We start from the raw sequence: 26664 nt of genomic DNA, 5'->3' as shown, positions 1-26664 counted from the left end.
CTGTGTACTGCAAGAGAAACATTGTCCACAGAAGGCGAGGTGCGATTCTCCGTCGGCTGTCTGCTTGTAGGACGAAGTGTAAAAAAAAAAAAGAGAATCCTTGAATGGAGACGGGGCTCGTACCTCAGTCAGTCTCCGCTCCGCTCGGCAGACTGGACTGCAATGAGAGCAGCCCCGTCGAAGCGGGACCTTTTTAGCTACGGCGGGGCGAGCCCGCCCTCGCGACGTGCCCGGTTCGCGGCTCAAGCCGAACAAGCAGTTCGCTTCAGGGGAGGAGGGAGGGGGGGCGAACTCTCCGGGCGGCCGATATACAGTCACCGTCAAAGAAAAAAAAGAAAGAAACTCGTGCTCGTATTCTTCGTCAAGTGTGCTGTGGAGGCGAGCTCGAGCACCGGAGGGACCGTGGAGAGAGAGAGAGAGAGAGAGGGTGTCGTTTTCATAGAGAGCCGCAGCCGAACTTCCCCCGACGGCAAGTCCCTCACAGCGAACAGGAGGAACCACTCAACAACACCACCCACTCCCCGAGCTGCGTGCCACATAAACCAGATTTCTATCACATTTTCTGAGGTGCAGCAAAACAACATTAATTCCCCCTAAAAAGCGAGGTTATTTCACCCAAACTTAGAACAGCTGTGCTCTTTTAAGAAGGGTGTCATTCTGTAGCCTGCCAGTTGGAGGAGGAGACGCAAAGACATCATCAGTTCAATATCTCAGACAGTGATGAGAGGCATTCCCCTCATCCCCGAAGCTCAGGATACACTGTTTGTTTTCTGTCCATATTTAAAATAAGTAGGATTCAAATCATAGATGAAGCTGCAGGCTGTGAAGCAGCCTTTAATAGTAAGACTGTGACATTACGTCCAGGATGTGTTTTCCCACAGTGTAACCACTCTACAACTACATCCAACTAAATATTTACATCATCTTTGGCTCCCGCTGTGAACAATAAATATGTTTAAATGTGGGCACAGGCTTCTCAGGATGTGAATGCATTCTTGGTTTGATCAACAAAGCCGGAAGATTAATTACACACGGAAAACAGCAGAACAAACACTATTATGCTTCCATAATTAGTCACAAGCTGTGTGAAGTCATGAAAAGAGATGCGGATGATGTCTGCTGTGGTCAGCTGAGTCGTTTATTTATGATAGCATGAACTCCCTTCAGTCTGGTTCAGTCTGGCTTCTGGATGAGACACTGACATCACCTGTGCAATGTTATTGTTCAGTCTAAACTCCTAATGGCAACAGCATGTCAAACAGGTTTATTATTCATTAAAGTTGAGACTAGTTGTATTAGATACACTTTGCCTCAACTGCTGCAGTGCAATTAATACCACATTTATGAGCATTATAATGTTCAGTGTTTGTTACCAGCCATGAAAACATCGCTGGTGTTGTCTTCACCTTGTGAGTCTGTGTGTGTGTCATCATGTCAAAACGTGGTCATGGAGTCAAGTCAAGTCAAACTTGATTATCCCACAAGAGGAAAAATTTGGTTGCCGCCAGGTATGCAAACACATTCTTTATGAAACCATAATCACATAATGCAACAATCAAAACAAAAGCGAGATCACTTCATATGAAGACGGTGCAAAAAAACAGCTGAATGCATAAAGTGCTTTGGTGGGGAGATCTCGTGCAATTACTGTGCAAACAACACAGAAGGACAGAACAGACGCAATGAAACTTCTGAGTCATCATCGCAGCGCACACACATGCAATTATGCACACACTGAAAATGTGCTTTTTTCTCAAGGAGTGCAGATGCTGTTTGGACCTGATTAGAAGTTGTATCTACTTGGATTTGATTTTCCACCAGGTCAATTTCATTCCCTTTAATATCCATCGTTTTGGGTTGGGCGTCGACTTCCTGAAATGAATGATCGTGTCCTTGTGTTTCGACACGTGCAGATTAAGAACCGGCCCATGACCTAGTTCCTCACCTTCCAGGAGGCTTAGCACCACCGAATCCTTGGCAAACTTTACAACGTGTCTGTTCTGGTATTTACTTTTGACAGCTGTTTGTGTCAAGAATATAAATGAAGGGAGACAGATCACGTTAAAGTCTGGCTCAAGTCAACGGACCCTCGAGATGATGATACAGGTTCAGCAGGTCTCCTGATGGCTCCACACAGATCTCATGTCTGGCTAATAAACTGTCCACTGACTGTATGAGGAGTCAAAGAAGAGCTGCATTCAAACACATGCATAAACAGAAACATCCATATATACACAAGTCTAAACTGAGGTTGTGCAGTTCAGGTCAGAAGGCCGTGGGCACGTTTAGAAGAATATCTTCAGGATCAAATTATTCTCTCCTCTGCTCCACCAATGAGTCTGTTTCCACTGTCGTCATACGATCATTTCAAAAGGTAAATCAAAGTGTTTACCAATTTCCAGCCCACTGTGAAGTCAGGAGAGCACCGTTCCACAAACAAGGTGCGGTTATGAGAGTGACGTACTACACCGAGTCTTTCATCCGCTGTCAGCAAATACTGTAACTACAGCAACGGACTAATTTAGAGAAACAAACCAGGTTTCTTCTTCGGAAAACAAAAGCGTTTGCTCGATATCCACGGTTACTTCCTGGAAATAACAACTGCATGTTTACAGTCAGACAGTGGTGACGGATGATTTGGATGTACATGTAACAGGGTTCACATATTTCCTCTGAACCATCAGTGTATACATGGAAGAATAAGAATAAAAGTTTGGAGTCTGAAGTGAAGTAACTGATCCGCCCGAACATAAGAGACTTCTCTCAGAACCACGTATCCTCTGTTATAAAAAGGTATTTATGAAGCACAGTTACATCACTTTTCCAAAACTTTCTGGGTTTATGAGAATATCAAAAGCTCTCCGGGGCTGGAAATTGCTATTTTCAAATTTCATGTCTTTTCCAGGTTATATTGGCCGTACGAACTCGTATGTGAAGTCAACTTAAAATTATACCAACAGACAACTTCCCTTCCGCAGGTACAACTGAACAAGAATCTAAACTGGCAGGTCGATCCAAAAACAACTTTGAAAGAGCATCTTTTTCACTTCCGACTACATTATTAGCATCAACAGACTTATTGTTTCAGTTAAAGTACAAATCCCACACTTTCAAAACAGACTGGCCTGAGGACGAAATATAACCGTCTTTAGGCAACCAACCCAACACCCCCAAAATGTATTGTTCAGGCTACGTTACAATGAGGATTCTTGGAAAGACTTCTGAAACATGACACAGTAATATGTGGACCCGTCTTCCTCTCACATTTGGACCGCAGCCTAGCCTTTGAACAATATTGGATGGACAAGCCTATTATTCCCTGCTTCACATGCCCTGTGAAGTGGGTTGGTTAAAAAAATAAAATAAAAAAATCCCCCAGAGCACATGCACACACATCAAGGTCAAATTTAAGAGACACATCAGCGGCTACAAACACAGCGTTATCAGCCAGGAGTTACGCATCCATCATCTGCATGTAGGGATGTAAAATAACCGATAGCTGGTCACCAGAAAGGAGGAGAAATAAACTGATTTTTTCTTTTCCCAGGCAGAATTCAATTACCCCTGTCAGCCAGTAGTAATGAGTAACAGCCAGTGCATGCTCTCATTCAATTTCAGTGTCCCTAGGGAATGATGTTTATCTGATGTCTCCTTTTTTTTTTTTTAAAACAATGATGTTCTTTTTGTGGCCTGCTTAGTGTAGCAAAACATTCAAATCAAACACTAATTTGCCTCCCTGCCTCAGCAGATGAAAGCATTCTCGGTTCGGCTTTTATGGTTTCGTATGAGAATGTGTGTGTTCGGTGACGTTACGGGCCTCTTTAGTCAAATAAACTGCTTAAAAGTGAGGTGAAATAACTCATTCTGGCCGAAAGATTTCACCATCTGTGAAAAAAAAATAAAGAAAACAGATAAAAGCTCCATAAATCATGAACTCATGTCGTCAGATAGGCTTGAAATATTAAAGAAAAATGTATAGAATGGTCAACTCTGTTAAATAAGATCTCATGCTCATTTGTTTATTTAACAGGGAAGTGTTTCATAAAATTAATTATTCAAATTCAATTACTGATTATGAAATCTGAGCTATCGTAGTAAAATCAGGCCTCTGGGAGGAATAGCCTTCTTCCCAACCAGCACTCCTTTCATCAATAGTTCCCTTTTCACTAAACATTTATGGCTATTTGTCCTGTGAGGTGTCGGCACTGTTTGTCTCCATCGAGTAACTTGCCAAATCACACACAGTGCTGTTTTCGCTTGGTTCGAGTGCTCTACTCTGTACCAATATGCCCTTTTCCAATCAAACAAAAGGGGCTCAGGTAGCAGCTCCACGAGGCCTTCAGAGACGGGAAGGAAAGCCGTTTAAAGTGACTGCGACGGTATTTGGCGTCGTCCATTTTGAGATCACAAATGTGTTTGTAGCTCAGGCACGAGTGAATAATGTCGTTAACTTCACTGCCCTCCACGCAGGAAGACGGCCAGCACGGAAATGTGTCCCGACGATGTTGGACATCTCTGTCTTTTGGCTTCTTGCTAGTTATCTTTGACCTCCATCATCCTTAATCCTTCCCTTTTCTAATTACCTATCCCTCCTCCTCCTCCTTACCTCACATCCCTGCCCCCTGACTGATGGTTAGCAGATGATCGTCTGGACAGGAAAGGTTGCGGTGACTCGTCGCACCTCATTAGGTGAGTCTCACGGTGTCCCAGTTCACGTACTGGTGTGTTCCTGCCTGGGAGGAATTTAATGAGTTGTGTAGGAGTGGCAGGATGCCATCAAGTGTAACTGAATCCAACGTGTTCTGAGATGCAGAGCCATGTTTGCCGTGAGAGGAAGAGGAGAGGAGGGAGTTAGAGTACAGTCGGTGCCTTTATGACGACAGCATCTGTTCTGGAAACCGGATTAGGCTAAATCCAAAACGGAGGCCGGGCCTATGACTGGAGAATTTACCCTCAGCATGAATATTGATGGCAATGAGTCTCAAACCGAGAGCAAAATAACTGTTAACCCCTCTGCACCGCTGAAATGTTGTTAAACAGCACTCGCTGCCCGGCCATAATTCACAGCCAGGGAATCACTTGACTCAAAACACCACTCATGCATCGCCACACACACACACACACACACACACAAAAAGAGGAGTGATCACAAATCAGTGTTTGTTTGTTCGACAACGTTGCTGCACTGCATTCAAATCCTGCAGGTCCTCTGATACGAGCAAAAGCGGTTTTACGAGAGCGGGTGGGCACCGTGCTGCGTCCTGGCAGCTGTGTGGCACAGCAAGCTGGTTGTGATTCCTGGAAGCAAATGTGCCATCAGCCGCACACAGGCTCAAACCCCCAAGTCAACATTCACACAAAGACAGTCTTGTAGACAGACATCTAGCTGCCACCAAGAGGTCAACAAAAATAAGGCGGCAGAATGTGGGATGAAGAGACTTTGGAGACCCTAAAGTGGAAACTCGCTCTGAGTTTGAAAAACAACAACAAGACCCATTTATTTTTCCGCACATCTATCCATTCACATAGTAAACTACGTGCTGATCTACACCTGCAGATTTAACAGCAGCCGTGAATCGTAAGAGTACAAGCGCCTCGCTAATAAACTAGTAAATGTCAAATGAGTTGTATTTTCTGGCAACGCATTAGTCATCTCTCTTCTGATGACTGTAATCGTGAAATATGGGCGTCATTCTGAATACCAGACGAACAGTGAGTGTAAATGTGGGTCAAAGAAGTCGCCAAAACAGCCACTGTGGGACATCCTGTTGTCTTTAAGACAGCAGCGACATTTTAGTTGATTCTGGAAACCATTGGCCCCCTTTGTAACACAATAGTCATGTGCATATCTGCATATAATGGGAAATAGCTGTGCTTTTGCATAAAATGAGTTGCTGTGACATGTTAAATGAAAACATGAATGCAAATATGACGTTTATTGTTTTTCTTCTGAATTCTCTCCAGTCAAGTAGTAATTCAATCGTATTTCATCAAAAAAATTTTGGATTTTGTACATCCGGCTGCAGTCCATCTCTTACCATGACAGAAACCACATCTAGCTTTGAAGGACCAGCGTCGCTGGTATTTCATGCTACGAATCAAAACGCTTCATTCTCAACATGAGAAGAAGAAAAAAAAAACAGTTTACGAGGAATGTCACCACATCAAACCTGGAACCCAGCACCACGTATTTTAGCAAAGCGCTGGCTGAATGCATTATCACCTCCCTTCTTGTTGCAGACGGTCGTGCGGTGGGGGGGTGGTGTGCACAGAATTTGAGTAGTTCGTCCAATCCTGAGCGCACTGTGGACACTCAAGGCGAGTGATCGATCCACAAAGGTGTCTTCTCTCTTTTTGTTCCTTTAAACTCACAAAATTAGCTGAGAAAGTGTGTAGACTCTGGCCATAAGTCAGTGTTTAATCAATGAAGGAAGAGACTTGACGTCTTCATTGCCTCATAAACTGCCCAACATGACTGAACTGAGGGACATTGCCAGATAATTAAACCCACTGAAGGTGAATACACTAAATACTGTGTGAGACGCTGCAGTGTAGTGTAAAAGGGTGACGACGATACAACAGAGGGAGCCGACCAGACGAGCAGGAGGGAGGGAAAGAGGCCGAGTATCAGACAGAGCATTCGTTATCACCTGACTGACCTGCATATTGCGCTGTGTGAGAGTAATGGGGGAGGACACACTCATCGGCCGGAGCCCAGCGAGAGAGGTGCTTCTCATCCCCCCTCTCTTTCCTCTCGCTTAAGCAGTGTCAGTTTCTCACTTGGTTCAATTTCTTTTCCTCCAACAATGTACTGTAGGGTCCCGTTGTTTTTCAAAGTACAATAGCGGCTCACAGAGACACATTAAAGCCGTGCCTAGCGCAATGAATATTAAATATGTTTCTCTGAACAGGATTACGTAACAGCTAATTGTCCGTTCAACGAGTACGAGCGTTCCTTTTTTTCTGTTTTTAGTGTGGTGCTCAGTGGCAGGTAGAAGGGCGAAATAAGGCAGAGAAAGAGCCCAACAGGACACAAGGTAACAACACTGAGTCTACACCCATGCTAGTGGCTCTGTGAGGCTGAACACAGTGGTGCCTTCAGCTTAAGCCAACACGCTGATGTCATGCAGGAGTAATGTTTACCATGTTCACCGTCTTGCATTTGTGCATTACCATGCTAACATTAGCTAATTAGCACATACCACGAAGCACAGCTGAAGCTGACGGGGATGTCAATAGTTTTGCGCGTATTTTGTTTGAAACGGAAATATTGGAGATGGCGCTATAGTCAGGGAACCACGCAAGTTATTCACACAACATTTGAATGGTATTCCATTCGATAGCTGTGAAGAACCTCTTGGTGCCTCATGGTGGCCCTGGAGGAAATGTCAGGGGATCACCAACGTCAGTAGGATTCATCCTCTGGGAACCATGAAAGTACAAACTTCCATGCAAACCCATTTAGTAGATGTTAAGATGTTTGAGTCTGAACAAAAGTGGTGGAGTCACCGACCTCTGACGGACAGAGTGTCACCAGCATGGCTAAAACCCACAATGCTGTGCAGGTTATTGAACATAAAGGGATTGAGATGCACCTTAAACAGTTCTTTAGGAAGCAAATGTACTCAATGAATGAATGCACAACCATGTGAGGGATTTAGTATCTATTAACTATAGCTGAGCAATCAAAGAACAAACTGTTGAGCTTGAGATAAAAATCTGCAACAGTACATACTGGTTCACGATGCGTCCCTCTGGTTTCCACAGCGTCTGTAAATGTGCTGGTTAGATTGAGCCGCCATTGGGTGTGTTGTGAATAACTGCGTGCAAGTTCAGAAATCTCGACTTGAGCTACCTGTTCACATGAGCACCCAAAAAAAACAAGCAAAAGACTGATCTATTAACATCGAGCTTCAAAAGTTTTGTAACAGCGTGTGTGTGTGTGTCACACTGCTCTCCATGTCAGACTCCTCTATGATCACATGTCTGAGTTTGAATGAGATTAACACTTTGAATTCAGAAGCCTTGACACTAGTAACTGAGAGGATGCGGCGGATTCTGATGTCTGAACAAAAAAGAAAGTGAAAACGGCAAAAATAAACATGAAATAAAGGAATATAATGCAAATCCAGGAAGGAGAACGGCAGGTTCAGAGGCTGAGGCATCTAAAAAGACAGCGAGCTTCTGAGATAGACACAGAATAAGACCTTTAGAAGGTGCACTCAGGCCTCTTACCGCAGACTCTGCTTGATCTGTGGTCTTTGTACATGCTATGCAGCGTTGCCGCGTGTGATCTCAGCTTCTCTGGTCTTGTAGCAAATCTGTATTGGGGGTAAAAAACAAGGAGAACAAAAGGTCTGATCTGTTGCTGTTTGTTCTGTTCCATCACAACTCTGCAACCAGACTTTTTCCCCCTCATGAAGTCATTCAAGGACGCTCACTGAGACTGGTTAAGAAGGGGCCGAAATAAAAAGGGGCTTTGTCTTGAATGGCGAGAGACGACAACCAGAGGAGAACGTAATTCATCCGCTTCTCCGAGAGGCACGACCTCCCGGCTTTGTGGAGCAGAAGCTCATCCGAGCCAAAGAGGGCTCTGAGGCGCGGGAGGGTCCCATCGACTGCGCTATTAACACTCAAACTGGGCGGATCGGCGTGGAGGAAATACAAAAACGCTGCCGGAAAGGATGCGCATAGAATTCTGTAATGCATTTCATTCCACTGAAAAGGGCCCCCGAGGGTGCTATGATGACCACGGTAATTGGCTTTCTCCAGCTATGATAATCTGCATCAGTCATGCCACGCCAACACACTCTCAGGCCACTGAGAAGGTCACAGCGCTCCTCTCTGCTGACGGCAGCCGCCGAATACCTACCGAAAGAACGCACGAGCGAGACTTTCCTTCTGCTTTCTGCAGGTTTTCTGCAGTTTCGGGGCTCCACTGATTGTGCTTCATGCTCTTTAGTGGACTTTTTTTTTTTAGTATCAATACTTTTGCTTCTGTTATGGAATTGAATTAACTTGTACTAGAAGCAGACGACACATAATTAGACGGCATACAATAGGGCTTAAACAATAAGGTGACAAATACAAAATTGTGATCATTGTTTAAGCAATTGATTGAAGGGGAAAATGCCAGACATTCTGTGACTTCAGCTTCTCAAAAGTGAGGATTTCTATTGTGTCACTTGAGACAAACAAGCAACTGGAACACGTAACGTTGGGCTCTTTTTCACCATTTTCTGAACCCATATGGACTTGCATAACAAAAATAATCTCAGCCCACTACAATACATATTCCATAGAGCGTGTACAAGCGCACACACGCACAATGTACTGTACCCGTCAAATAAAGTAGAACCCATCGGACAAAATATCTCATGTCACAGCAGTTCCCTTTATTCTCTTCCTTCCATGTTTGGCAGTGATAAGATTTCTATCACTTATCCTGACGTGTATGTGCATTCATGCCGACACATGCTGTATACGAGAGGCACAATAGCATCTTGATGCCATGTTTGAAAGCTCCTCTGCATGCAAGACTCTGCAACCTGTTCTCTTCACACATTCACGACGTGATGAGTTGCTCACACAGTTCAGCATTCCTATCATCCACGGAATAATGTTGGAATTGATGACCAAGAGAATCAACATTAACTTTCAATAATTTCATTTTTCACAGACGCATTCAGCAGAATCGGTTTTTTGCCACTATGCTGATAAAAACACAATCTGGGTGATATTGTGTTTCCACAAAGCAGCCTATTTAAAGTGGTAGTAAAGTTTGTGAACATAATTAAAAGGAGTCAGGGCTGGATATTTCTGCATGTTTTTGTAACTGTTACACTGCAGCTTGGTCCAGTTAAATTCAATTTAAAGAGAAATAAGACGGTCGAGGTAAAACATCCATGAATCATATTTGTATGTTAGTTGGGGTTATATATTTTGGTGACAAAATGTCATTTCTCATTGCAAGTTTTAAAGAAATCACAGTCCCAGTGATTAACTCCACAACCTGCACCTCTGTCAGCATCAGATTAGCGTTGGGATTAGCATCAGATTAGCATACTCCTGTGATGTATTTGAAGCCTTCTTGCCCCCTCTGAGTTCTGAGCTGTTCATCACAAATACTGTGTCTGTTGTGCTGAATACAGACGACGCAACAGAACAAAAGTAGTGCTGCTGAAGGCCAGCATTCTCACAAAATACAACTATAATCAAATTAATTACTAAAGCGTCCTTATCAACACCGCTGACCTCCTGATATGAGTCAGTAGAGACAATCTGATAACACTAGATTAACCCCGGCATCACAGGATGCAGCGAGGGGATGTTTAGGAGCGAATGCACAATTGTTTCGCTTTTTCCACATGTTTTCAATAGAGACAACAATGCAGATGGGAATAAAAAAAAACAAAGTTTGAGGGATGGGGGGGAAAAGAGAGCGTGATTAAACCACTGGCTTGTGTTTAGATGGGGGCTCTCCAAGCATGAATATTTTCAGATGAGAAAACAAAATAAACGCTATTCCCGTAACTAGAACCCCTTTTAACACATCTGAGCCCATTTTTAATGGTCTGCAGTCCTTATTTTCCACATAATGAAAGAAATCCCAAACAGCTAAGAGAGCACTGACACAAATTCTGTAATTAAACAAATAAGAGTGCTGGTTTTTAACCAACTACTGAGCACACAATTTACAGATGAACTTAATTTATCCAACGTAAAGGTTTAGTAGGTACGAGGCATGCAGTAAAGCTAAACTAACAGATGAAGATGATGTATGACAGACAACAAACTATCAGACCTACTGTTTAGTCTTCAGACATTAGGACTGTAGTGTACTTAGAAACCACAAAGAGAAATCAAGGCCAACGAGAGAGTGCACACACTCCCGCTGTGAGGAGAGACAAACTGGCTACTTATTCACCATCACGATGGCATTAGCCTAAACTACGGAAGAATAATGACAGCTATTTTTAATTTGGGGAAATGAAATGATGGGGTGGGGTGCAAAGAAAATGACTCCTTTGTGGGCAGAAAAAAACCCAAATGGCATTCATCAATCTTAAGGCACCCTCAGTCCCGATCATATTTGTTATTACCGACATTTTTCATTCCCACACACTTAGCTCCAAAGTGCTTTTCTACAGCTAGGAGAAGCCCGAGCAGCTAACCTGAGGAAATGTGTATGCTGATGATTACGAATGAAGCAGAGGAGCTGGGAGGAGAGAAGTTTTCACACTGGACTTTGAAATTACCGTCTGAAATTGTGATTCAGATCCCGGCGCGCTTATCAATATGCAACCTTCGGAGTGGGCACAAAAGCTGTGGAGACAGTTTTGTAAACAGAGTTTCATGCAGACAAACTTTGCAGACGTTATTATAATAGAGCAAATCGATTTTCTTTGGAGAAGAAATGCAACAAATTGTTTGTCGAAATGAGAAAGAAGGTACAAACAATCAGTTAGGTGGCTGGTTAAGCACAAGTTGCTGAAAAGTGTGTACAGATTGACGATTGTTTGGTCTTATTTCTTAGCATTGTACTGCTCTTGTTTAACTGGTAAATCAATACGCAGTATGTGCAACGATGTCAGTTTAACTGTTTCAAAATGCCATTAGATGCTCACTGTGCCTCCCCTGCTACAGGTATTTATCATTCAGTTAATGCTGCGCGCGTTGAGCCTTGTGTAAATACGAGTTCACTTTTCATATGCATTTCCACACGCCGTTCGGTACATTAGTCATCTTGAGGAATGCACGAGGCCAGACACCCGCGTCTAGCAGGGATTAGAGGATCCCCTCAGTGAAGAGAGGATTATCGGAGTCTACTGCCCCCCATCGTGATGGAGAAGGGAGATACCCCCGATAATAGCCCCGATAGGTTCATTCATCTTTTGTCTCCACAGCAGGGAAACAGCAGCCTGGGAAAGGCAGCAACCAAATCGCCCTCCGTAAAAATTTGCGACGTTGGATTAATCATACGAACTTCACAAGAACCGATCGGTCGGTCACAGGCGGTTTTCGTGTGCCTTTTCTCTGCTGTGGCCGTCCCTCAGCCTGCGAGCTTATCTATGTGATGAAGCACCTCATCTCACACACGGAGAGAAAGCTCGGAGGTTTTTACATTTGTCTGGGATCATTAAATTATGTCCACAGCATCAGGTAGAGGACGAAAAAAGCACAACCAAATGATAATAACTCTGTGTGTTTCTAAAACACAGAAACGCACAGAAATGTGTCTGAAATGCGCAAGCGTCTCTAATTTACATTGACCAGCACTGCATACAAATAACAAATGAAATATCCTCTGCATTGTTGACATCAGGTGATGTCAGGCAATGAGGTGTTAAGTCATCTTGTACCACTAAAATATTTAATTAAAATGAGTCTTGTTCTTTACCCGTATTTACGATTAACCATATTAATAAGCAACAGTTTGATAGAAATCCAGATGTTACATAGACAGTTTGTTATTTAGGTCTACTGTTGAGAACCCTTGATTTTGGTTACTTAGGAACGCCAAACTGTATCATAACTCTGTGGTGAAGCAGATTTAATGTAATGTCTTTTAAAGTGCACCTGGGAATAGAGCTGAAATCTTGTTACACCACATGTGCATTAATCATTTCCATTATCTTCCGAGAGAAACAGCACGAGGATTTCCAGCCTCAACTCTCCAAAAATGTTCCCACTCAATGTCGGTTTGCTTTATCATTTCTAACTGACGTAAACAAAAAAGTAAAACTATCAGACCGTGGTTATGTTTGCTGTGTTGCTAACCTGGAGGCGGAGCTTTTTAAAAGCATCTTTGTGGTCATTACACTGAGGGGTGATAAACTAAAGAACAGTGGATCGAGGTACACATACTATGCAATGTCAATGTTTTGGTCACAAACTTCGTGGAAGACTTATTTTATAATACACCTTTTGTAATTCTATTACCAGATGTGATGTTATTCTGTTGGTTGCGTGTATGAGTAATGACAGCGGAACCTTTGCAGTTGTCAGATGTCACCCGTGGGTGTGGGAATGAAAAGGCTTCACTGGATAGAAGCGTGCGTCATGTTTGTAGTGATGTGGCTCTTTCTGCTATCCTTCCCATAATCACAATTGTCCTACAATTAACACAGTACTGCAGACAACACACAAAAGCACACACTGAAAATACAGCCCAAACTGTTCCCACGCCTTTGCCAACATGCATGTGGTACAGTGTGTGTGTGTGTTAATGAGCAGCAGCACTACGCTGCAATATGTGTGAGGCCACGATGTAAAAACCGAAAAACACACAAGCAGTCATCCGAGCCCTGCGGGTGCTTTCCTAAAAGACGTGGCTGTAGATCTTTTTTCCCATAAATGTTCAAATCATATCATTCAGACAGTGAACTGATCCGGAAACAGTTCGTGTAAACAATTTTAAAAACTACAGATATTCACTCCATTCAGCAGTGAGTCATAAAAAAACAGAAGCAGTATGTGGGCTATAAATCATTGTTATAGCATTTCTTCCAGCAGATGAGTTGCTTGTGTCGTCTTGTTGACGTTATACTAGATGTTTAGCTTTGTACATTATAACAAATAAATATTGAAATGTTAAAAAAAAAAGAAGGCAAATAGAGGACAGAGAGAGCAGAGCAGACGTGTCCACTGTCCTCCACCGAATAACCATCGAGGAGGAAGAAAGTGCATCTTCCATCGTTCAGACGCAGCTCAGGCTGAAACCTCTGATCAGGAAAACAATTCCCCCCGATGTTAACAGACACAGCCAGAGGAGCAACACGCAACTATTTCCTCTCACCACCAAGACAGGACACAAGCCCTTGAGTGTGAGGAAAGGCAATAGAAATGTGTGCATCCACAAATGACAAATGAAATTGCAGCTTCGGTTCATGGAAACGCTGAGACAAGTCCTGCAGCTTTGGTGTCATGGTGGAGTTACACAATGCAGAGTGAACATACTTCACTGACTGGAGGAGCTAGTGGAGCCAATCGGAATCTTTAGGTGGATAAGAGGCCATCCCAGAGCACTGGTTACCCTCCAGTATGTTTAATTTAGGCATAGGCGGATACTATAAAGCTGCGACAGCCGATTATGTTGATTCTCCATTAATCACGTGGTCTATAAAAACACAGTGAAAAATATCAGTTTACCAGAGAGAAGGGGATGTCATCAAAAGTCTTGATATCAGATAACAGTCCAGAATACATTTACTTTAATGTTGGACAAGAAAACGCACCACATTCTCACATTCGAGAAGCTGGAACCATCAAATGGCCTTTTGGATTAGAAAATGACTTCAATGATTAATCGTGTACCACGATAGTTGCAGATTTATTTTGTTTTTTTAGCTTTAAATGCTATATTCTGTTACAACACCCACACTGAACCTTTGGTATCCTGAAGTACTTTCAACAGGGAGACAGCACAGAAAATACAACTATTCTACGTGTGACACAATACAGGCAATAAAGAAACTAATGCATCTAGCCGAGTGGCTTTTTAGAATTTGTAAACACAGTCCCGGTCTCTGAGCCACAAACTCCGCTAACTGACAGCCGCGGTGCCGGTTATGGGACGCAGCCTCACCGACTGAACCGTTTTCACTGAAGGCGGTCTTGGGAGAGGCTTTCGCTGCAGTAATTTACGAGTGTGCTGGGAGCCGGCGTGTGTTGTTTAACAGCCGGAGACACGCGCCGCCATCTTTTCCATTCATGGCCAACGATGGAGGTCGGGGGAAATCATTTTCGCTCACACGCTCAGACACACGGCGAGCTCCAGCCCAGGATCTCGAATAGAGGTGCCAAAAAAAAACAACACAGAATTTCACTCACAAAGAGGAGTTCTAATACGAGGGGGAGAGGAACAGACACGGTTTTTCTTTGCTGGCTAAAGAATTTTACAGTGAGGATAAGTTTCCCTCTGAAAAAACTGAAAAAGTGTGCGCCATTAGTTTATTGAGTTAATTAGGCAAAGGCTGACAACGAGGGGGACTTAATGAGAGTATTAGGAGTAAATGACTGATTACTAGACATGGCAATAAAGAGGAACAATGCTGTGTTGTGTTTAATTAAGGTCTCTGTAATTATCGTCAGCCTCCATCCAGTAACAGACAAAGCTTTTATATCTTATCCTTAAAATTAGGGCCATTAATGGAGGCAGTAGCCTCAAAAGTGTTGAGGATATGGCCAGCAGTCTTTATCAAATTACTTTCCCAGTTTGAATATACGTGCTACTGGGCCTTGCTGGAAAAAGAGCAGAGGTGCCGAGTCCAACCAATCCTCGGCAAAGAAAGGTTTAAAAAAGCAGTCTTGCATGTGAAGGGGTAGATGGGGCTCAGCTCTCCCTGTCACAAGGACTTAAATCAGTAGCCTGGCAGGCTCTGTGTGTAGAGGGGAGAGGGTGAGATAGGCAGACACCCCCGTCTTCAGCTCTGGTGTGTCGATCGGACGCGAGTATTTAACTCACATCAAGTAGAAAAAAGTCGGCAAAGAAATTTAAACAATTAGTAACTGAATAAAATGGCTTTAGGCAACAAAAACACTATGAGAGGAGAGTGTTGCCTTGTATTACAACAAATGTGTGCGTTGGTGTGTGTGGGATGCTGTAAAGCAACGACCACAGGCAGTAGAATTCATTCTACACAAACACATACTTCTACAAGCTTTCTACAATTTCCCCGTCCTGTTAGCTCCGTCAGACGTTGCTTGATTAACATTTAAGTAAGCTAAAATAGGTATAATCGCCTAAATTACTCGTCATGCAATTAAAGCTGAGTGTGCAGCTGTCTTTGCCGTTAACAGCTCCTGTTTCTGCCTGCGCCAGCACATGGACTGGCTGTGAGCTGACATAAAGAGATGAAAGATGTCCTCAGTCGATTTGTTGATCCACACGTTTAAAAGAATACAGATCTGTCTGTCACTCGTTGTGATAATGAAATAATACTATCCGTGTGCCCAGTGCACGTTTGTGATTCAGCTGCTCCATTGTGTTCCCTGCATGCACAGAACAGAGTGCACAGCCTTTGATTGAGAGACAGATGAGCCTGCTCTGCTTCTTAATGCAGGCTCCTCTCTTAACGGCTGATTACCGTGTCTCCACACCTCTGATAAGAGGACTGAGCTGCTTAGCAGTGATGAGAAACTGTGCGGCATACTGGCACAACTACAGCTGCGCATTGCTGGGTTTTTAGGACAAACAGCCAATCCAAACACTTTAGGATGTCCAACCAGCAAATATCTGAAAATCACATCAATAACAATCAAAATTTCTAATAAAATTAAAATGGCAACACAGATATTAACCCTCAATGAGCATTTTCAATCAGTACTTAAAAACCAGGAGTAACATAAAAGGGCTAAAGTTATTCCGGTAGGCTGCAGGACTTCCTCATCTATTGAATCTTTCATGCTCAGCCCTCAATATTTCTGCTTACATAAGGATATTCCTCGAATGATTACAATGTAGTTTGACAACTGAATTCAGAAGAGATCAGCCACAGTGAGAATAAATTATAAGAGAAACGACACACGACCACGCCACCGTGAGATGAGTCGTTAAAGGCTGCTGCTTTGACGATAAAAAGACTTCTTCTTCGTCATGTACTCTGCTGCAGTCACTCACCTCTTCACCAAATCCAGCTTTCTACCTCGAAGCAAAAGTATAAATAATTAAACTCGGGACGCAGCGAATACCAATTCCCTCATATTACCCAGCACCATCACCACGGCTGATTAGGCTCCCTAAGGTCGGTGACTTCATTGGCGGCAATGCGCCCGCAATCCTAACTAGTCGGATCAGAGTGCCGACACTGAGGTTAGCGGGGAGCCTAATGGACTGACAAGAGATCCTCACAGACTGACACAACAGGCTCGGGTCGTCTGCCCTCCCGTCCACACGATGACAAGATAGAGGGAATCCATATGGGGTTGGGATTTTTAATAACGTTCGGTCAAACTTATTTCAACAAAAAATTGGATCATTTAGATACGATGTGTGCCTAAAGTAGAGATTTATTCAGAAAGGCTTCCTTGCGGGGAACTACTTGTTGGAGTATGAGGTGTTTAGCCGATGGTGTAAAGCCGATCCACAGATTCAGCATTGCGCTTACCATATATAGTCGGACTCACAATAGTAACATTTAAAAAAAAAAAAAAAGGATGAAAATCAATGCAGTAGAACAAAAAAATCTCTTTTTTTCCCCACTTATTCTCTCTTCTCATCAAAGTATAGCGCCTACTAAGCAAGTTAATAATTAACTTGATGAAAACTAGCCTCTTGGCTAACTCTGGCGCATTTACATTCATGTTTTATTAATGTGCATCGTAACCAAATAAACCCCCAAAAAAACATTTAACCATTAACCGACAATTTGAATTCTGACTGACCAATTCAGTTAAACAGCTAAAAGAAATATGAAAAAATGTAAAAAGCTAAAAGGAGAATAGCTGGTCCACCTTAAATGGTCAGCCCACTTTAAGTGAGTCAGAGTCGTCGCTAACTTCAGAGCTAAGCACCTTCACTCTAAATCAGCCGTTGTTGTGGCTTCCGCTGTAGACACACTGCACGGCTACATTCACAGCTATAACGTTACTGTTAACATCATACTCATCGACACACTCACTCTCTTGACCGGACACTCACTGTCTTTACGCTGAACTTGCAACACACTGGCAGGAACCCTGACAGCTGATGTCGGGAAGACTTGCAGCTTAAACCTCGCAGCTAAACTAATAGATGCAGTGGAGACTTAGTGGGAAAGTGGCTGCGTGTGTTCATAACAATGCACGCAACATGGTAGCCGCTGACTCTCCCTGTTTTGCTGTGTTGCTAAATGATGGATTCAACCCGTTTTATGCATCAGATATCGTTGTAGCTGGGCGGCTTGTTAGGCACTAACCGTGTCGGTTAATGGTTGGTTAAAAAAGTTGAATTAGCATCCCTTGTGCCACCATTACCCACAATGCAACTTGACCTTGGAGGGTTCAGATGGAGATTTGGGTGTGTATTGCTAGTAGCGGCTAATGTAGCCTGGAACCACTAGCATCAAGCACGTCTTTCTAACTCCACATCCCCATATTTTTCATTTTTAAGCTGACCTAAATGACAATGAATGGTTTTATACAACTTTTTTTCTCATATGCAATAGTACTCTGCAAGACCTGTAAACAGACATTGATGTGTAAAATCTGCAGTGCAATCAAAACTGAAGCAGTCACACTAAAACACACCACAGCTGTGAAATAAGCTGCACCGGTCGTCTCATATCACGGCACACGACACAGAATCAAGCAGCACCGTGTCGATGCTGGATCAAACCATTATTGGCTGATATTGTGCAGTTAATGCATCTATATGACTGGAGCTCATAATGAGAGCAGCTCCATTGTCCTGCAACCCGTTTCCTCCCCATACTGAGCATGCTGACACTCTCAAGACTGCCCATCTCTGTCTGGCCCAATTGACTGATGGATTTCCAAACTGTGCATCAGCTAAAGCTATTAAGTGGTCTACTGGAGCAAAATGACTTCACTGTTCCCGAGTGCAACATCAGGCTCAGCAATTCCTGCCTGCTATTGTCTCGGGCCGCCGTGACAAAGTTAATTTCTTGCCAGACAAGCAGAACCTCGTATGCCGACACACACACAATAAATAAAAAAATTAATTAAATAAAAAACTGAATCATCTGAATGACTATTTTCTCCATTTGCTTTTTGAAAAGATGTTGGTCACATGAGGTGACCCATGCCAAATGAGTTTCTCTTTTCATGCTTCGACATTGGCGAAGAAATAGACCGATATTGTGTTGGAAGCCGCTGTGAAGTACAATAACTAGCTACAATGGATTACCCATTCACTATGGCAGAGTAAGGACTCAATACAAGGCGTGCACTATTCGGGGGAAACTTAACTCAATCCAGAAAACAGTCTGCGTTGATAAACCTCTTTTGCTTATCGCAAGAACACATAAAATTAACCATGAAAATACAAGCTGCATGTTTATTTCTGCATGAAGATGTGGGAAAGGACTTAGAGGATGCACACTCTATCCTGACCTGCCTTATTCCCGGTCACATCCAAGTGTTTGGAGATAAATCCACTATATTCATGATTACAGGCTGGATGGAGCACGCGTCTCGTGGCACACTGTGTGACTCAAGTTTGCTTGCCAAGGTTTGCCCAACAAAGAAGCTGATTTCAGAGTCCCGAGCTCTAGCTGTGGCTTCATCCTTCAAAGACTTGTTAATGTGCAGTGTTGATGCAATGCAGACGAAGGATATTGCAAAAAAAAAAAGAAGGGAAGATCTACCCGAGGAAGGTGCTCGCTAAAGTAAGCTCCCTGCAAATGTGGAATAAAGAACTAAAAATCTGTGCCTGTCGATATAATTGCTTTTGTGCAATCATGCGTTACTTCGGAAAGTCAAAAGGGATTCAGTTCTTTTTGTACATAATGGGCTGTAAAGTGTCAGCGTGCACTGAACACGAGAATATTCTATAGTCTGCACACCACCTATAGTCATCCCACTCACAGATAACACACAGTGTGTAGTGGTATATCCTAAAGATTTCAAATACAGCACAGTACACTGTCTTAACATGTTGTCTTGACATAGAAGAAAGGACTCAGCATGACATTTTTACACACCTGAGAACTGGAGTCCTGTTGTTTATATCGACGGCTCAGGTTTCTATTTACCACCGTCTGAGTTCAGCAGTTTATTTTACCACCACATCGCCAAATGGATGTATTGTACATGATCAGGCAATATTGTGCTTTAATTGTACTCCTCACAGGAAAAGTTTTAACATGCTTTTGTTCATTTCGTGATACACGGCGACAGTGAAAAGGTTCACCTTGTCTCATTCAATGAGACTATTCTGAGCGGCCTCCGTATTTGGATGGTTTCATTCACTGCGATAGAAAGCAAAGATCACGACGAGGAGCAGGATCGCAGTCAAGGTGGCTTTGCTAATTTTGACGATATCATATGCCCATAAAAAAAAAAAACAATCAGGTGCATTCATAGCAACTCACAAAGAGAAACTGAAACATGATTTGACAATTGTATTACTGGGCTCTTCCAGACATTTAAAAGAAGAAAAAAAATCTATTCTTTTGAATGAAAAGAATATAAATTGACCTGCTGTTGAAGGTCTGGTCGCTGCTAAAAGCTGGTGAGCAGCTTGTCATTAAAATGAGAATAGCTGGTCCACCTTAAAGGTCAGTCCACCTTAAGTGAACCTGGGGCACAGGTGACCCTTTAATCAGCAGGTGGCAAGACACAGGAACTTGGCTTGGGTCTTGAAGTGTTGTAGCATTTACTCACCGACAAACAGCCTAAACGCACGCACGCACGCACGCACGCACGCACTCACACACACACTCACTTCTAGCTAAAATAATAACCGCATTTCTCTCTCACTGAGAAATGTGAAAAATAAACTATGAACTACTACTCTTATTATGAGGCATGATCTGTCTCCATGTCACATGTGCACAATAATGTGACCAATAATCAGTGAGTTAAACACCAGTGTGATGAAACATTTACATAATGTCACAAAATGGCAAAAACAAAAAAAAATAGACTAATCAGGCAGTTGATATTTTATATATTGTGAAGAGGCTTTTTAAAGATGATTTTTTGGGGGCCATTTTGCCCTACTTTTATATACAGACAGAGAGAGAGAGAGAGATCTTCCGTTCTGCATAATGACTACCTTTAGTTTTACACCTATAACTTCTACTAACTCAGAGGCTGAAAGTCGGGTATTTAACTGGAGCAAACTGTCGAGGCTTGTTAGTCACACATCTCGTCCCGTCCCCTCCGTTGTAGTGAGTGGGGGTCTCTCCGCGGTGCCTCTTTGTCTGGGGGCCTTATCTGGCTGTAAAGCGCCGAGCTCAGCGCCGCCGTCTCTGCCGGCATGGGGATGCAAGCCAGGCCTGCCATCCCAGATAAACCTCCCTCTGTTCTCCCCGCAGCCCAGCAGGCTTCATGTTTGCCGCAGGTGTCAGAGAAAATGTTCCCATAGCTATTAGACTTTAGCGCTGCCGGTGACATGTTGGCACCTCTGATGGGAGACGATTTAGGTTGGGGGAGAGTGATGGCGGGGGAGACGGACACGACGACTTAGGGACAAGACAGAACGAGGGGGGGAAAAGGTTAAACCGGCTTGGCCACCAAAAACTGAAAAATAACGGATGAAAGTTATTGTTTTACTAACCAAAGTATATAAAACCAGATGATAAGAAATCAATATCTCCATGCCCAGAGGGAGTCAAGCTTGAAATAATTGCCTGTAACGGTTACCGTACACTATAAGAACAATGTATCCAAAAGTTAAAAAAAAAAAAAGTGTCAGGTTGTTGTAACCACACAGTAACGATGGTTGTTGCTCCTGCTGTTCCCAAACTGTCACCAGGGGGAAAACCTTGTTAGGCTGAGTATTCAGCAGCCATACTGTTTCCAGGTGGCAGGAAATTGGATACAAGGAGACATAAGTGAATGCATTGACAATTTCTCTCTTTAAAAACAGAACAATAAACATTACATATGGGTAAAAGAAACAGTTAAATCCTACGTTTCCGCTTCTTTTACATAAAAGGCAAGCAGAGTTTGCCTTTTATGAAAAAGTGAAACATTAAGCCCTAATGTGCCAATTATCTTCTAAAATAATTAATTAATCGTTGACTCTTGCAAATTATGTTTTGTTTTATCCGACCAACAATCCAGAGCTTGAACATATTCAGTTTGCCATAATGCTAAGACAATAAAAAGCAGCACATTTTCACATTTGAGAGGCTGAAACCATTAAATATTTACTTGAGAAATGGCTTTAACATTTAATATACATAATTAAAATAGTACATTTTCTATCAGTCAACTAATCGATTCATTGTTGCAGCTTTAGTTTGTAGTTCACACTCTTTCAAATGTCAACACGTAAGTGAACACGAATGATACGTTTGATATTATGCCTTCCAATTATTGAAATATCAGATGTCTCCCGTGTATAAAAGATAAAAAAATGTATCTGTGAGTGAGGCCACCTTTTCATCAACATACAACAAGCAGCCCATCTGGGAACACTGAGGCCAATGTTAACGTGAGGACAAACACCACCTTGCCAGGCAGAGAGCGGGACGCTGAACCGGCAGATTAGACCACCTGGCCCTGCCAGACTGTCGGCCTATTTATACCCAGACAATCATTTACACAGACAAACAGAGAGCCAGGGTGGAGCAGCTCTGTGTGACACCCCCATGGTGAAGAAAAACTATTTCAAAAAGAGCCACTGCCTTCTCTTTCCCTGTAAGGTTTTCCCAAAAGAGTGAACTAATGACAGAGTCTTCCTCTGCCACCAGGAAACTCCTCCATGTGATGTTTTACAAAGTGAATACACAGCAAAAAGGTGCTACATTTGAAATTCAGAGCATTAAAAAAAGCAGCAAAGAAGTGGAGCAATGGCATCCCGAGTAGAGAAGGCAGTCGCTCTCCGCCGTCGCCATGTTGAGAGCCGTGTGGAGGCAATCTCTCAATCACAGATAGGCTCTGAATTTGGATACGGATAATATCTGATTGAATATGACACTTGAGAGACATATTTCATGATGAACACTTGACATGAATAAAATAAACTCATTCTTCCAAGCTGACAGTAACGATGTGGCCTATATACGCTACATGCGATGAAGCCTTTGATTACACTGTAGTTTGATCAGTCATGCTGTCAAAGTTGGTGTCAGATATCAGAAAAACGCAAGAAGCAACTCTCCAAAATCAAGCAACATCTACAAAACAACAAGCAGAAGTGTGGCTGAATGTGGGCATGAACTGAAATATGCTTTGTGTAATATCTGCTCTGCAAATTCAAAAAGGTAGCAATCGTACAATTTCACAGTAAACCACACTGCAATTAAACCAGGCAACGACTTGTTTGAATTCAAAACCCCCAAAGACCTCGATTTTTTTGCTCCTGCCGTGGCTGACATTTTCCCATTAGTGGCATGGGCGCATAATTTGGTGGCACCAATATTTCATGTCGGAGAGCGTTTCCCACAGTAATGAACATGTCACCAAGTTAAATTAATGTGTCACTGTGTTCAACAGATCAAATGAAAGTAAAGAATTTGAATCACTCAGACATTACATATCAGACCTATTATCACAGTTTGTATAACCGTTGTGACAGCTTATGTTTGCAACCTGGATTTGTACAAAGATTTAACGTCATTAACTCTGCAATGTCACTTTAAACATCCGCTTGCTTTGTTCTCACCCAAATAATGAGGCTTAGACTGAAAGACGTGACTGTGATATTGTGATGAGTGAGGAAAACAACCATCAGCAGATTATGAGTTGACGTAAACGACATCTTGAGACGAGACAAAAGCTGCAAATCTATTTGAAACAAATCACACTCGCACACTCTTGAGATTCTGGATCTGCGTGCTATAAACAACATTGAGGTGTTAGCGGTATCACTTTGTATACAGGAACGATCCGGTGTCTCAGGAGCTTGATACCATCAAGACGCATGATTGCCAAAGCCTGCTTCTTTGCACCTCGGTTATTATTACTTCCTATAGTTACACAGCGGTGTGACCTGAAGAAGTTAAGTTAAGTTCAATTGTCTTTGCGGGAGTGACGACCCAGAGACAAACCGATAGTGCTCTTTTCGACTCCTTTGGGAAGCAAGCACAGCGGTTAGCAGCCGAGCCGTTAGCTCCTGAAACAAATGTGGGGAAATGGCGGTGAAGGCGGTGAACTGCTTTCTCATTCAACGTGGTTGAATCTCAAAGAGGTGCCTGGACTTGAAAATGACGCCCACTACAGTGGCAATGGGAGAACATAATTGTCCAATTATAGCCAAGTATATAAATCACATGCTCAACTAAACACATCCACAAACGTCAGGCTTGTGAGAGGGAAGAATGTAATTTGGAGGAGCTGGTAGGCAGATTTTTTTTTTTCCCCTTTAAAACGTTCAACACAAAGTAGTAAAACTTCTATCAGAAAAGCGGATATCCTCTTGTCTGGACTTTCTCCAGCTGCCCTCACATCTCTTGCCCAGTCGCCATCAAGGAAGCGGCTCCACAAACTCTTCCTTGATGAGACCAAAAAATCCTGAATAAAACAACTAAAATCACGGGTCCTGTCTGTGCATTGTGATACAAGTATTGGTGTGGAAGAGAGAGCTGGTGTGTGTGTGTGTGTGTGTGTAGGTGTTTCAACAGCCTACTAGATCTCCAGCCTTCTCTTTTCAAAACACAAAAGGCTGGAGGCAGAGATGAGTGGAGGTTATCGTAATTAGCTACCACCATCACAAAACTGCTGCTGTAGAAAATAGTAGAGAAAAAGACAGAGATTCTCATGAAGTGTTCACTGAACCGAGTGGTGACTCTCTTACTTTTTAGACTGCATGACTCTGCCCACTTGCTTGTCATATTGTGCAGTTATAATACATCCAAACACAAATAGAGACACTGGGGAGGCTCCAACGACGAGAGAAGAAGAAGAAAGTAGGTTAAAGGGTTAAAGCTTGACGACCAGTGTTTATTAAGTGTGTGTTAAATGGAGACTGCACATGAGTTCCATTAACTTGGCATTTATGTTGTTTTTAAGCAACCGTCATAAATGTTCGGTTTAGTCCTCTGGCAATCACATCTGTTCTGCTCTTTGTAGGCAGAGACGTGAGAGAGAGGATAGTACTGAGCCTGGGAAACAGGTGGAGCTAAGTGGAGCTAATTTACTGACTGTGTGTGTGTGTGTGTGTGTGTATCGCAAGAGAGTCGTGAGAAAGACAGAGCCAGACAGACTGACACATGGAGCAAAGGTGAGTGCTAATATTAGTCTGCTGCTGCTGTCGGTTTGGGCGAGAGGTTAACAATATGAACCACAATCCCAAAAAAAATAAAATAAAAAAAAAAAAACATGGTCTTCCTCTGTCTGTGCATCTTTGCTCGAAAAGAAATCAGTGGCAACCGTAGTTGCTGCAATTCTTTCTTGGATGTCTCTCAAAACTACACTTGAGTAGTCTGCCTGTCAGACCGTGCAGGTGAGGATAATCACGATGCATCTTTGATTCTTAATTCTGATTCTTAAATGAATCCCCGATGAGCGCCTATGGCAGTCAATGAGGCTCCAAAAACTAAAATGTGGAGGTGTTGGTCGCTTTGGTTAAAAAAAACAAGGTGTTATTTTAGTTCAGATTTATTGAGAACGAGCATAGAACAGTGTGGCCTCTACCATTACTCCCTCTCACAGTAGAATACTAAAGTTTAAACCTCACAACAGGACAGGAGATGGAAAATAGCAGTAGCAAAATACACTTAACAGAAAATGGCTCCATCCGATTGTTGAATGAGTAATTGACAGCGATTTGTCCTGGTCTGTGAAACGCCTGCACTTGTAACCGTATCACCGGAAATATCCTCTCCACTTCACACAGACAGCAGTACCCGGGTAGCTCTGACATGTCAAATAGCTGTTCTTAGTAATAACAAGGAAGAGGTTGATGAACTTTCTATTAATAAGTATCCCTGGTAGTGTGTACTGCACGTGTGTGTGGTCACGTTGCCGAGTCGAGCAATCTAACCATCAAAGACAACAGCACATCAGTATTTTGAGAGTGATTTAAAGAAAGAGAACAGAGAGAAAGCTCTTATCGCATCTAACAGCCGGCTCTCGTGGGTGTTTTTAGAGATGGGATGACGAGAAAATCAAAAACATCTTGCGGTGACAAAAGGATTCTTTCTGTGACGCAAAACTCTCAAGTATAGCAGCGGGAAAAAAAGAAGGCCTTGCTCAAATCCAATTTTTCACCGAGAAAGTTGTTTTCTTTTTCTCCGACAGCTGCAGTGGCCGACGTTCTTCTGTGACCAGTTTAAAAAAAAAAAACGGGAGCTTTGACCCATTTGCCTCCTGGTTGGGTGTTAAACTAGGACATTATACTGTCTACTGAGTATAACATGGAAGTCTAGCGCGTGTAAAATTAGAACGAGGCCGTAATCGGCAACCAGCTAATATTGGAGTTCAGGATCCCAATTTCCTTCCGTATTGGCGACATAAATCACTTTCAAGGGGTGGTAAAGACAGAGTGAGCTATACTGGAAATAATTGCTCTGTGTGGCTGAAAAGCTGAAGAAACTTTTGTCTATCTGGTCTTAGAGAGCATGATTGACCAACGGAGCAAGAGGAACTGGAGCTTATTCTGCCCTTTGATCAATTTTCCACTCTGGGTACCAGCATAGAATGAGAATCACCCCAAACAATCAGGAGCTATGACCGACCATGGCAATAAGGTTTGTCTGGTATTATTAGTTGTGGTTATGCAGAAGAGCAAATCTATGTTTATATACAAACACACACAATAGAATTAGGACACCAAGACACCGTTCACATTACGGCTCAGTACAATGGTCGCTCTTCATTTTAGTGCTTAATGCTGTCACGCTCCACTCTGCATGATTATGAATGAGTGTAGCGGCTCGTATCAATGAGTCCCGCTTCAGACAGGTAGCATCAAGCATTGTTGACTCGAGCTCCTCTGCAAATGAGCTCGGTTGTTAGTTTGGAACAGTTGATAACAGGCATTTAACAGGGCAACGCTGCCAACATGTTTTTTTTTTTTTTTTTTGGGGGGGGGGGGGGGGGGGGGGGGGG

General features: G+C 42.9%; 1 protein-coding gene across 3 annotated transcripts in view; it reads right to left on the bottom strand.

Moving 5' to 3' along the window:
* Positions 1-26664, bottom strand: part of LOC116391746 (ecto-NOX disulfide-thiol exchanger 2-like) — a 156518-nt gene that overhangs the window by 114294 nt on the left and 15560 nt on the right. The window contains exon 1 of one of the 3 annotated variants that reach the window (XM_031862610.1): positions 1-26620. The exons of the other annotated variants lie outside the window; for them this stretch is intronic. Within the exon in view, the coding sequence (XP_031718470.1) occupies positions 1-22 (22 nt within the window). The 5' untranslated portion in view covers positions 23-26620. Of the gene's footprint in view, positions 26621-26664 lie in introns of those variants that run through there. 3 annotated transcript variants of the gene reach the window in all.

This window comes from Anarrhichthys ocellatus, unplaced genomic scaffold (genome assembly GCF_004355925.1).
Source record: "Anarrhichthys ocellatus isolate YVR2014 unplaced genomic scaffold, GSC_Weel_1.0 scaffold27, whole genome shotgun sequence".
Taxonomy (NCBI): domain Eukaryota; kingdom Metazoa; phylum Chordata; class Actinopteri; order Perciformes; family Anarhichadidae; genus Anarrhichthys; species Anarrhichthys ocellatus.
Note: the sequence above shows the minus strand (reverse complement) of the source record. Positions and strands in the feature narration are given on the sequence as shown.